The sequence below is a fragment of the Zea mays genome, chromosome 5 (assembly GCF_902167145.1).
Source record: "Zea mays cultivar B73 chromosome 5, Zm-B73-REFERENCE-NAM-5.0, whole genome shotgun sequence".
Classification (NCBI taxonomy): domain Eukaryota; kingdom Viridiplantae; phylum Streptophyta; class Magnoliopsida; order Poales; family Poaceae; genus Zea; species Zea mays.
This window is the reverse complement of record NC_050100.1, coordinates 63,506,863-63,519,622: the sequence shown is the minus strand read 5'-3', so window position 1 is coordinate 63,519,622 and position 12,760 is coordinate 63,506,863. Positions and strand designations below refer to the sequence as shown.

The 12,760-nt window shown below is 50.1% G+C and overlaps 1 protein-coding gene across 6 annotated transcripts; it reads right to left on the bottom strand.

Annotated features, from left to right (window-relative positions):
• Positions 1 to 1,029: 1,029 nt before the first annotated feature.
• Positions 1,030 to 4,810, bottom strand: LOC100273140 (uncharacterized). Of its 6 annotated transcripts, none has more exons than XR_566530.3 (5): positions 4,636 to 4,810; positions 3,677 to 4,549; positions 2,954 to 3,098; positions 1,612 to 1,738; positions 1,030 to 1,447 (listed from the first exon to the last, which is right to left on the bottom strand). XR_566530.3 is itself a non-coding variant. In NM_001147587.1 (3 exons), the coding sequence occupies exon 2, from the start codon at positions 4,507 to 4,509 to the stop codon at positions 3,679 to 3,681; it is 831 nt and encodes a 276-aa protein (NP_001141059.1). In that variant the 5' UTR covers positions 4,510 to 4,549; positions 4,636 to 4,698; the 3' UTR covers positions 1,044 to 1,447; positions 3,677 to 3,678. The 6 variants fall into 6 exon arrangements, 1 of the variants encoding a protein (NP_001141059.1); XR_004858138.1 differs by having other exon boundaries at positions 1,036 to 1,447; positions 2,954 to 3,526; XR_566529.3 differs by lacking the exon at positions 1,612 to 1,738.
• Positions 4,811 to 12,760: the final 7,950 nt, after the last annotated feature.

Here is a 12,760-nt window from a genome sequence, read left to right as displayed (position 1 = left end):
AGAGAGAAAGAAAAGCGGGCTGTTCACTAGTAGGCAGCTGAAATAGCGCTGGGCAAAAAAACTCGTAACCCAAACTCGAAATATCCGAAACCCAAATTTCATTCGGGAGATTCGGGTAGCAACTTGCAAAACCCAATTTTATTTCGGGTAATTTGAGTATCATAATCGGGTACCTAAAATACTTGAATTATCCGAACTTTTATGTGTCATATACTAATGTCATTCTTAATTACTATTTTGTGCATCTATAATTATGTGTAAGTGTACATGACTTGTGATTGTAGATTGCTTGTGTTTTTTATGTCCATATATATCACTATTTAAACTATATTTTTATACTAATTTAATAGGCTAGATACCCGAATTTTCAGATATTGTAAAAACCGTTGTAAATTCAGGTAGCGATTCTCAAAAACCCAAAATTTACCTGACCTAAAATTTTCGAGTAACCTGAACACCCACTCTTAATTTGAAAGCCAGCAATTCACGGACTCCACTCCAAAACAGTTTACGAGAGAGAGATTCACGGAGTCCAAAACAGTTTACGAGAGAGATTCACGGACTCCACTCCAGAACAGTTTACGAGAGAAAGAGGTGGACCAGTTATTAAATATACCTCTCATATCATATTAGAGAGTAATTATATAGGTAGGATTTTAATTACCTATTATTGACTATATTATTAAACTTGCTTTTATGGCGTTCCCACTTTCATTCCGTAAGGGTACAGAAATCTAGATAAAACATGACCTTAACGTGTAGAGGGCTAAGACTAAATCTTTTAGAGTAGATACAGAGAATATTATTGGAGATAGTCTAAGAGGGAAAGCGGGCTACCATTCTGTTCATCTGAAGTTCTGAACCCATCTGGTATGCTAGTGAACTCCAGCGTCAGGCTGATGTGTTTCTAGCGCTATCCGGCACATATTCTGTTCATCAGATCCACAATTGGGTCTAGACAGACACAATTGAACCAGCCGGCAATTAAACTTTTGGGGGTTCCCTCAGATCCACGCACGTAACAGAAGAGAGACATGACACCTACACAAAGGATGTGAATATACATAGGCAACAGGGTTCGCATTGAACTTGAGATTCGCTACAAACATCTCAGCGTCTTCTTAGACCACATATGCCAAATTTTAACCTGTTCATGTCCAACTCCTTCGGATCCGGTTCAGTTGCTGCACTTCATCGGAGACGGAGAGCATCTGAGAACTAAGCAAAGTAAACGAGGATATCCTATCAGCTCTAGAGCTAACAAACTTGAATCGCCTCAGGCACTATAGAAGCATCATCGGCGACGACGAACTCACACACGTAGCAGTTTGAACCAGATTCGGCCCTACATAGAAAAGCTAGCGGTTTATACAGCGTTCCTTCGAGGCAGAACGGGAAGTCCCAGCAGTCTCTGAAAAGGAAGGGACCATAAACACTGCCGGGAGTCCTGAAAAAAGAGCAATAGAACATGTGTTAGTGTTACTTGTGCGTTTAGAACTTGGAAAGTTCCTAGCAGCGGGAACATGTATCAGGTTTATTTGCTGTAAATTATGCAGACAGGGGGGTATCGAGTGTTTAGGTACATATATGAACTTATCCAGATGGCTACACCTTAGGACTATTTGAAGAATAAGACATCATATCCTGTTTTTTTTTCTTGAATAAGTTCCATTGCAAGATCTGAGCAGTACGAACATTCATTAACAAATTCTACCAACGACTCACAGCAGTCCAGTAACTGAAAAACAAATGGACATACCAAAAATAATTGTATTAAGTTTCGTAACAAAAACAGATGCTCTGCATGATAAACAAATGGCACGACCTAAAGAACTGCCTTTAAAACTGGGAACACACACTATACTGGGACAGTCGGATTTGTAGGAGCGGGTTGTGGCAGGATCACAACTTTTGGTGCAAACGGCCAAGGTTTTCTTCTCCCTGGCACATAGGTGGCGATCTAATCTACAGATTGAAGGTCATTAGAGATGTGCTTGGTATTTGCTCCCCTTTTTCGCCTTTTTGGCTGTGTGCGTGTTAGTAGAGGCCAGAAGTTTTCTGAGCTAAACCTTTGTATCTTCTTGATGTACTGTTCTTAACACTTTCAAAAAATATATATTTCCACACAAAAAAAGATTAGACACCAACCCAAGTATTACAGTCTCCAATAGCTAATACAAAATCACTGTAAAACAAAATACTCTTCAGAAGTAGCAAAATTTGGAGGTTATTGATGTCTATAATACTGCTATATGGTAGCATGGTACAATGTCCTAATTATTATTTTATGAAATATGTTTTCTTTTTTTTTCGTGAAACAAGCACAATGTAGTGTCCTAATTTACTAATTTCTGGTATCATAATTCACCAAAAAATGGCTCCGTCACAGCTCACATCTGGATTGTCAAGGGGAAAAATCCAATGTACTTCAGAATTGCTCAATTGACCAAACATGAAACAACTAAATGTGGCTCTCCCTGACTATAAATCTAACTAACCCATAAACTGAATGCATTGACCTCTTTCAAAGCATGGAACTGCAGGCGAGGTGCACTGCAGGCGTTGGTAGCATGTAGGAATTTTTTTTTACTTCCTGCTTTTGCTCAACTACCGGCAGCAGCTACATATGGGAGTATAGGACTATGTCGAAAACAAGTGCTACTCTATTAGGTCAAAACAGTACCATGGCTTGAGCCTTGAATACTAACAGCTGAAACCCAGGCTAAGTTATTTCCATGTTTAAAATAGTTTTGGTGCTTGAAACTAATAAATGTATACAAAAGCACGATAAAATGAATAATGCTGTTTTTTTCAAGCAGACATAGATGACCTAGGAGGTCTGAAAAGGTAGAAATCATCCAATTGAAAATAAAACTCTAGCTATGGATTTGAAAAAATCAGAATCGCCAGGAATCTCATCTTCAGTAATGATAAGGTGCTAAAGGGGACAAACCCAGTGTCGGAGGCTCCCACATGAGTGAGGTCTAGGGAAGGGATAAACCGAGGCAAGCCTCCCTGCTTAGAACCCGCGACCTGGTGACTCAGTAAGACAAATCCCGTGCATCAGGCCTGCCCTTCCATGATAAGATGCCGATTCACTAAAAATACATTCAATCAGGCCACAACAAATTGAATAGGCCACAGCAAAATGAATAAACAACAACATACACCATGATTACACAATAATCATGATAAATAGACTTAAGAAGGCTAATAAGAATTTTTCTCAAATCTCAGAGAATAAACAGCCAGTTGATTCATACAGAGCATCTTAGTTTCTGGTGTGTCAACAAGACTAGCAATGCCTTTAAAAGGGGCACAAGACATCCGGCTGAAAATAGACAAGAGCAAGTCTAGCTCTGGATTGACAGGATGGGACAGAAGCAAATCTGATCTTCATCGTTGACAATTAGATGGCAATTCACTCAAAATTGCATTCAGCCAGACAGAAGGAAACCAATGGAACCACAAAACAATGGCTCGGCGACAAGAGAGCCGAGTTATATTCTTCTTCAGTTATATAATCCTACACATAACAGAAGGCTACTGAGCGATATATACAATCACGAGCTTAAATGCATTTACGGATTGCTAACAAAACAATGACTGAAACTAATACATCTAGCCACTAGACAGAAGTTCTTAAAAGCATAGCAGGGAAACGAAAGTTATGTACCGTCACTTGTTTTGAACATTTGGCAAGCAGGCAGCAGGTACTGCATCCATCCCCCCGCAGACAGGTAGCTTAGTGGACGCAGACCTGGTGCTTCCAACGCATTGGATACTCGAGACATCGCAGGCACCTTGTCCCAACACCTGGCCGCTAACAGCGCCCTGCATTCCAGGGCTGCAGTACATCTGATCGTTGCATCTGAAATCACAGGAACTGGTAACCTGGGCAGCAGCCCCGGCAAGGAACCCTCCCTGGTCAACACCGGACACGAGGTCGACGTTCTTGGCCGCTGGCGGCGGCCTCTGGTACGGAAACGCGCCAATCTCCCCCTCGATCCTGCCCCTGATGTCGACGAGCAGGCATCGGAGCCTGGCCACCTCCGCCTCGAGCGCGGCGTGGCTCTGGAGCTTCTTCACGAGCTGCTGGTTGAGCGCCCTGAGATGGACCACCTCCTCCTCCAGCGACGCGGTGTGGGCCTTCTTCTTCTCCCGGTACTTCCTGACGGCGGCGCGGTTCCCCGAGGGGCGCTTCTTGGAGGCGGCGTTGCTGCCGTTGCCGCCGCTGCCGTTGGTGTTGTTCTCGGACGGCGAGTCGGCAGTGTCGTCGCCGGGCGAGGCCGCGACGATCTTGGTGTGGACGTGGACGCAGGTGTGGGTGTGCGATAGGTCGTGCACCGGCGGGTTGCAGGTGTGGGTGTGCGTGCAGGCGTGGTGCTCCGTGTCCTTGAGGATCTCGTCGAAGTAGCTGTCCATGGAGCAGCTGCTGGGCGGGTCAGTGCCGAGCGCCGGGCACAGGTACGTGTCCGGGTTGGAGAAGTCCAGGTCCCCGTCGTCCATTGCTGCTGTGGGCGGCCAAGCAAGGACACGATCCGTCCACCTGGGAACGTGGAAAAAATCGGATTCAACCGGAGACAAAACGAACGAGCGAATCCATCGAACCGAGGATAGGGAAAGGTTCCTTACCTGCCACCAGCACCGGAAGAAGATCAATCGAAGCCCGTGGGCGACGAACGCGAGACGGGGAAGAGGGGACGATGCCGGGAGCGGACGGAGACGAAGGGAAAGGGGGAGGGTGGATGAATCTGGACGGGGACGTGTTGGGCCTTGTGTGCGCGGAGGGGAATCTCTGGGGCCCATCACCATACCCATGGACATGGAGCCCAGACGAATGGGTGGTGGTGGTCTGGTGGACCGTGGCCGTGGGGGGCCAGCAGACGCGGGTGGGCTGGTCGTCGTCTACGCGGTCATCGCGATTGTATATGCGGATTACTGGTTTAGGACATGATTAAATACACTAGAGTTAGTTGTTAAAAACTTACTGATAAAATTAGCTAGCTAAAAACTAACTATTAACTAATTAACTAAAAAGTACTGCATTTATTCTCAAATATTCGTCATCCGCTATTTATTTTTAACTAAACCGCGATAAATAAAAAATGAAGTGAGTAGTTAGTAGCTGAAATTTTAACTAAACCGCGATAAATAAAAAAAGGAGTGAGTAGTTAATAGATGAACTATTAATTATACTAGTCGGTTGCCAGTGCGTTGCGACGGTTACAACAATACCCACGTAAACTATTCACTTAAAAAATTCAAGATTTTTTATCAATTGTCTCCACTCTCAGTATAATATTTTTTGATTTGGCTAACTGATGTTATTATTTACTCCATGCAATATGTATTGGTACAACACGACCAATGAAGTGAGCAATTAGAAAAGAGTTCACAACGACTGACTGAACGAACAGAGATTATAAAATGACATAATTCCACCATACATAGACTAAATAAGAGAAAATTTGTGAGCTCAAGTTTCTAAAATAAGTCACATGAACTCAAACTTATAAAAAAGATAGATCAAAATATGGAGTGATTTCTAAAGTCAGGCATCAATAAAAACTGGATGTGCTCCATATAAATTATGATACTTTGTAGCAATTACTAACGTTTAAACCCAATAAATAACCTTTATTTTTACTGTTAGTGTGACAAATCATTGTTGCTCCATCCAATTCAGCCTCAAACATCATGGAGTCCATTACGCCAATGTGGTCTCAAAAACGACCTAATGCTTGCAAGAGCTAAGAACGTCGTGTCGTGCTTGGGCTGTAGCCTCGGCCCGTAGTGCTGGCCCCACCCGACACGATTATATTTTTTTACAAAAAAACATATATACATATATACAATTTATATTAAATATTAAAAATATCTGAGCATTATGTTCCACTGGTTAGACAGCTTCACCCAGTGTCTCCGGTTCTTCTTCCATCGGGGTATGGGTTCAAACCTCACCTCTTGCATAGTTTTTTTAACATTTTACACCGATTTAATCAAATGGGCTGGCCCGGCACAGTCAGCAGGTCGGCATGACGTGCCTGGGCCAGAGTTGTGGCCCTCGGGCGTCTGGCCCGTGCCGGGCCGCCGTTTTGTCATCTATAGACATGCAACGGATTAATTTGAAATATCCGTGAGGGGTTATTTGTAAAAGATGACGCGGGAGGACCATTGAAACTGATGCTTTAAGTATAATAAATATAGATATAGATTATTTGTATGTATGTAGCTAATTTTAGCAGCTAACTATTAGTTCTAGTGCTTTTAAATATGACTTGAGATATCCAAAGTAGATTACTTGATTGCGTAAAATAAAGATTTTACACTGTAGATGATACTGTTTGTATAGTGAAGTTTAAAATATAAGTTAAAATAGAAGATGTGACTGATGCAGACAGTCTTAAGGCTTAGGGTGTAAAAGTAGCACTGGTCTAGTGGGCCTAGGGAATTTTAGTGTTTTTATACATTTTAAAATGGTTATTGACTCCTAATTTATATTTATTCAAAACGCTAGATTTTTCTAAAACACTTTTTTGTTTTCTTGAAATCTTTTTAAAAAATCAAAATTACTAACTAAAAACAACTCCAACAATATCTTAAATCAGTATCTTATTTTAAATATAGGGCTCAACTTTTAAAAACAGCTTTAGCTGTGATCTATTTTACCATTTTTATATAAAAAATATATGATACACCTCAAATGACCTAAATATACTACACCACAAACTAACGTCATATACTTGTTTTCAACATCGTTCGCAACATTTTCTTTTCTAACAATCTAATTTACTCCTAAAATATATGATTTAGGGTTTAAAGGTTGGAGCTCAATCTATTTTTAGTACCCTAAACATTTTAAATAGTGTAGTATTTTAATTTTAGGACACTATTTTAAATCATTAGGACACTATTTTAAAACCAAGTAACTGGAGTAGCATTTTTAACTAAATAAATATACTGTAGACATCTTTTAAAAGACCCGAGGCCGATCTCTCCACTGGATATTTGTCCTGCGAACAATACTCGGAATCGAAGAAAAGTAAACGTCAAAATTGGTACCTATCACCAATAATAATCTGCTGTAGCAACTTTAAGTAAAGCATCTACCTTTTCTTTTTCTACAAAGTTTATTTCACACTGCTCAAGATATGGAGGTTTGCTTGCACACAGATTATATGATATGGGTATCGGATGCATTAAAAAAACAAGAAAAAAAATCGGAGGTAGTCACCTTTTTGTTTTGAAAACTATGGATGGAGGTAATCACTTTAGGATAACAAACACGGCCCCACGACCAAATCTTGCCGAGTGTCTCCAGTGCTCCAGCAGTAGTAAACTTTGCTACTGTTAGACAGTGTGTGAGTGTGTGGACCGGCATCACTGTTGGGCTGCCGGCCCATTAAGGTTAGGATTGAGTCCCTATATATATGTACCCATCTTTTATCAATATAGTGAGTTCACACTTCTACATGGTATCAGACTAAACTGGTGTCGGCGTTTCGAACCCGGGGGGTCCCTGGACCGACGAGTAAATTGTCGCCGCGTGCCCCAGCCCAGATAGGTCGGCGCGAGACGGAGCGCGAAGGGGGGAGGAAGCCGAAGGGAGACAGACGTAAAAAGGGGAAACCCGCGGCCTTCGTGTTTGTCCCGCGCCCAGGTCGGGTGCGCTTGCAGTAGGGGGCTACAAGCGTCCACGCGGGAGGGAGCGAGCGGCTTACGCGAGCGCCGTCCCGTCCTTCCCCGCGCGGCCAACCTTCCGTAAGAGAGCCCTGGACCTTCCTTTTATAGGCGTAAGGAAAGGATCCAGGTGTACAATGGGGGATGTAGCAGTGTGCTAACGTGTCTAGCGGAGGAGAGCTAGTGCCCTAAGTACATGCCATCGTGGCAGCCGGAGAGGTTTTGGCACCCGGTTCGTGTGGTGTCGTGGCCGTCGGAGGAGCGCTGGAGCCTGGCGGAAGGACAGCTGTCGGGGCTGTCGAGTCCTTGCTGACGTCTCCTTGCTTCCGTAAGGGGGCTGAGAGCCGTCGTCGTCATAGAGCATGCGGGGCGCCATCATTACTTGTTTACCGGGACGAGCCAGATGGGACGCCGGTCTTGTTCCCCGTAGCCTGAGTTAGCTTGGGGTAGGGTAATGATGGCGCCTCCTGTGACGTGGTCGGTCCGAGCCCTGGGTTGGGTGAGGTGGAGGCCCCTCCGAGGTCGAGGTCGAGTCTGTCTTCCAAGGCCGAGGTCGAGTCCGAGCCCCTGGGTCGGGCGAGGCGGAGACCGTCGGCTGAGGCTAGGGCTGAGTCCGAGCCCTGGGGTCGGGCGATGCGGAGTTCGTCGTATTCCGGGGCTGAGCCTGAGTCCGAGCCCTGGGGTCGGGCGAAGCGGAGTTCGTCGTCTTCCGGGGCTGAGCCCGAGTCCGAGCCCTAGGGTCGGGCGAAGCGGAGTTCGTCGTCTTCCGGGGCTGAGCCCGAGTCTGAGCCCTGGGGTCGGGCGAAGCGGAGTTCGTCGTCTTTCGGGGCTGAGCCCGAGTCCGAGCCCTAGGGTCGGGCGATGCGGAGATTCCTATGGCGCCTGAGGCCGGACTTGGCTGCTGTCAGCCTCGCTCTATCGAGCGGCACAGCAGTCGGAGCGGCGCAGGCGGCGCTGTCCTCTTGTCAGGCCGGTCAGTGGAGCGGCGAAGTGACTGCGGTCACTTCAGCTCTGTCGCCTGAAGGGCGCGCGTCAGGATAAGGTGTCAGACCACCTTTGCATTAAATGTTTGCGTTAAATGCTCCTGCGATACGGTCGGTCGGCGTGGCGACTTGGCCAAGGTTGCTTCTTGGCGAAGACTGGGCCTCGGGTGAGCCGAAGGTGCGCCCGTTTGCTTGAGGGGGTCCTCGAGCGAGACGTGAATCCTCCGGGGTCGGCTGCCCTTGCCCAAGGCTGGGCTCGGGCGAGGTGAGATCGTGTCCCTTGAGTGGACCGAGCCTTGACTTAATTGTACCCATCAGGCCTTTGCAGCTTTGTGTTGATGGGGGTTACCAGCTGAGATTAGGAGTCTTGAGGGTACCCCTAATTATGGTCCCCGACAGTAGCCCCCGAGCCTCAAAGGGATTGTTAATACTCGCTTGGAGGCTTTTGTCGCACTTTTTTGCAAGGGGGCCGGCCTTTCTCGGTTGCGTTTTGTTCCGTTGGGTGCGCGCGAGCGCACCCGCCGGGTGTAGCCCCCGAGGCCTCGGAGGAGTGGTTAGACTCCTTCGAGGTCTTAATGCGTTTCGCGATGCTTCGGCCGGTCTGGTTGTTCCCTCATGCGAGCTGGCCGTAGCCCGGGTGCACGGTCGGGTCCCAAGTTCTCGGGCTGGTATGTTGACGGTGTCAATGGTTTGGCCGGAGCCGAGTTTGCGAGAGCAGCCCTCGAGCCTCCGCACAGAGCGAGAGGACGGTCAAGGACAGACTCGACTTTTTTACATACGCCCCTGTGTCGCCTTTCTGCAAGGAGGGGGGAAAAAGCGCCATGTTGCCCTTGAAGGGCGCCGAACATGGTGTCTCCAGTGAGCTGCTAACGGGTAATCCGAGTGGACGCCCGTGCCCCATTTGTTAGGGGTCGGCTAGAGGACCGGGGGCGCGCTCCAAAAATACCTGCGGGTGATCTGTCGGACCTGGTCCCCTTTTGACGGGGTCCGAGGGCTTGATGCCTCCCTCTGATGGGATTCCGTTACAAGATCGTTCCCACTGGTCTCGGAAATGTCCTAGGGTACCTCGGGAGCGTAGCTCGAGCCTTGGTTATGTATCGAACGTACCCAGGGTCATCCCTCGCTCTGTGTCTGAGGCGGCTGTGAACCCTTCGAGGGCCAGCCTACGAACCCCTGATCAGTAGTGGGCGCGGAGCCCGAGTGGCCTAAGGCGGCCGTTGTACCCTTTCGAGGGGCCGGCCTTCGAACCTCTGACCAGTAGTGGGCGCGGAGCCCGAGCGCTCTGAGGCGGCTGTTGAACCCCTCCGGGGGGCAGCCTTCGAACCTCTGATCAGTAGGGGGGCTCGGGGCCCATTTCCTTCGCGGAGAAGGATCTCTTTCGGGGTATCCCCCTTTCCCGGTCCCTGTTGTAAGAGATAGAAAGAGGAAAAGGAAAAGGATACGAAATCGAATGATGTGGCGTACCTTTTTTGACGCGGTCATTATGGCGAAGGCGAAGCGTCGCCCGCTTCTCCTGCCAAAGGTGCCACCTGTCCCGCCGCGGAGTTAATGCGACGGGGCGAGTGGTTCGCGGGGCAGCCGTTGCGCATGCGCGAGCCGTTCAAGGAACGGATCACGGGCGCGCCGTCTTCACGCCGTGGGAGAGGGTTCTGTCGCTGTCCCATGAGGGGACGTGAGCTTGGCTGACGACGTGACCGCTGCTTCCGCCCGCCTGCCACCGCCATTACTGCCGGCCCATTTTTGGCCGCATCGACCGTCGCGCCTTCTCCCGCGGCTGACTGGCCCGTGACCGATGCGCCTGGCTGGCACTGTTGGGCCATACGCAGGGTTGCCTCGAGTCACGGTACTAGTTCCGCAGTCGAGGAGGCGCGGTAGTGGCGCGAGGGGCGGTGCAGTTGCTCGCACGTAGCAACCGGCGCGCCGGTTGCATGACGTGTGGGCCTGGGCCTCCATGCTGGGCGCGTTGGAGTCGAAGGGGTGCGCCCACTTGGCGCGGTTGCATGTCGACTGCAAGGCTATCTACCCTTTCACCCGCTGGTCTGGGCGAAAGTGGAGGAATGCTTGTAACCGCTGGGCAGTTGCATGCACCGCGCGCGGCGGTTTGGCTTCTTCTGCCTTGGGCCAGCTTGCATGACGCGTGGGACCCAGCCCCCGTGTCGTAGGGGGAGAACCTTGGAGCGTGTTGGAGAAGACTCAGCCCGCGATGCCTGAGGGCGCAAGTGGGGAGAGTCGCCTTTAAAAGGAGGGTGACCCCCTTGAAAGGCGACCATGTCTTCGCGCTCCCCTATGGATCGCGTCTTTCCACCTTCCGAGCCCCCGGATGGCGAACACCCGCAATCCTTCCGCCTCGTCGTTGGAGGAACACAACTTCGTGGAAGTTGGTACCTTTCAGCCATCGTTCGGCTTCAAGGATTTTCATCAGGCAGCCCGGTCGTATCCCCTCGCCGGTGGTCACCCAAGACGGTGACCACCAGCCCCTGGGTGGGGAGAAGCAAGCCGGGCTGCGGCCTCTGCCCCTCCCTCAGCTTCAAGGATGTTCATCATCAGTGATGGGGAGGGGAGTGCGCCGAGTTGGGGTCGGTCTCTGCGCGGGCAGCGGCCCGCTCCTTCCCTCAGTGATCGGGGGGAAGGGCGTTCGTCGTTCGTGGCGCTGGCAGCTGCCGCGTGCCCGGCTCTCTGACCCGAGCGGCTTCGGAGCCGCTTTCGGCGCCGCCTTCCGCCACGGCAGCCGGAAGAGGTTTCTCCGCCGACGAGATAGCCGGTGCCGCCCACGGACTGACCTCCAACTCTACGGCCTTCTGCTCGTCCTTGCCTCTCGAGTGAGGAAGTGGGCGAGGGCCCTATGGCAGCAGCATTCGCCCCGAGGTCATCGCTGCTGCTGTTCGGCCCCTCGGAGCAGAAGTCATCGTCGTCGTTGTTGGAGCGGGCGGCGGCGAGCCACCCGTCGGCCTTCTGTTGCTCCGTAGGCCCCCCGATCGTGTGGGGTTTTTCGTACCTGCGGAGGTGGAACCGGAGTTCCGTTTGTAATGGTACCTTGAGTACCGGTGTCTTGTTCATTGTGGTTGTCGGGGCCTGAACATGTATGTATTTTCGGCACGGAGCCGTGTTTTCTCCTCATTTCGAGCACTAAGACTCGCCTGTCGGCTATCTGAACCGCTTCACCAAGCGTGAGTCGCCTCGTGCGAAGGTGACGAGTGAGGTATCCGTATCCCGGAGGCGTAGGAGTCCCTCGGCTCGGTCGGCCTTGATGTCCGAGGCTTCTCTTGCCTAGTTAAAGGAACACTCGGCCGCTCTTCGATGAGCCGAAGCCGGAGGTAGCGGTGTCAGCACGGACAGAGGCGGAGTTGGCTCGAAAAGAAGACTTGATCGGCCGAAACCTGGCCGGGTCGTCCACTTGGCGGGACCGACGCCGGAGTTGAGTTGCCGAGGCCACGGGCCAGGCTGATGTCCTCGGGGGACAGCTGGCTGAGGCTTCGGGGTGGCCGGCCGAGCCGTCTGCTCGAGCCGGATTCCTGGAGAAGACCCCGCCGGCGATGGTCCGGGCGTGGTGTTGATGTCGTCCTTCGGGGTGGAGATCCTCCGACCGCGTCGCCGTCCGAGGCTATGCCGGACTTTGTCGAAGGTGTAGTTGACGCCGAGGGTGCTGCTGCTCCCTTCAACTGTCAAGACCCGAGCCTGCAGGATCGGGTTATCTTGTAGTGTGCGTATGTTTTCTACGGCCGCCGAGGCCCAAACATACTGTCGCCGTGTTGTAAGGCTGCGTTCCTTTTCCTATTGTTTCGAGTATCTGGACTTATTTGTCGGTAACAGAATTTCTTGTCCGAGTGAGAGTTACTTTTCACGGAAGGTGACAAGTGAGATATCCGTATCCTGGAGGCGTAGGAATCCCTCGGCTCGGTCGGCCTTGCCGCTTACGTGCACTCTTACTCGTCCATAGGGTTCTGTCACCGACGTAGTCGAGAAGGCCCGAGAAATCGTTTCGGCAGAGGAGTTTTCGAGCGTGAAGACTTGTTCGGTCCACGGAATCACTTATCCGAGCGTGAGTTACTTATCGCAGAAGGTGATGAGTGAGGTATCCGTATCCCGGAGGCGTA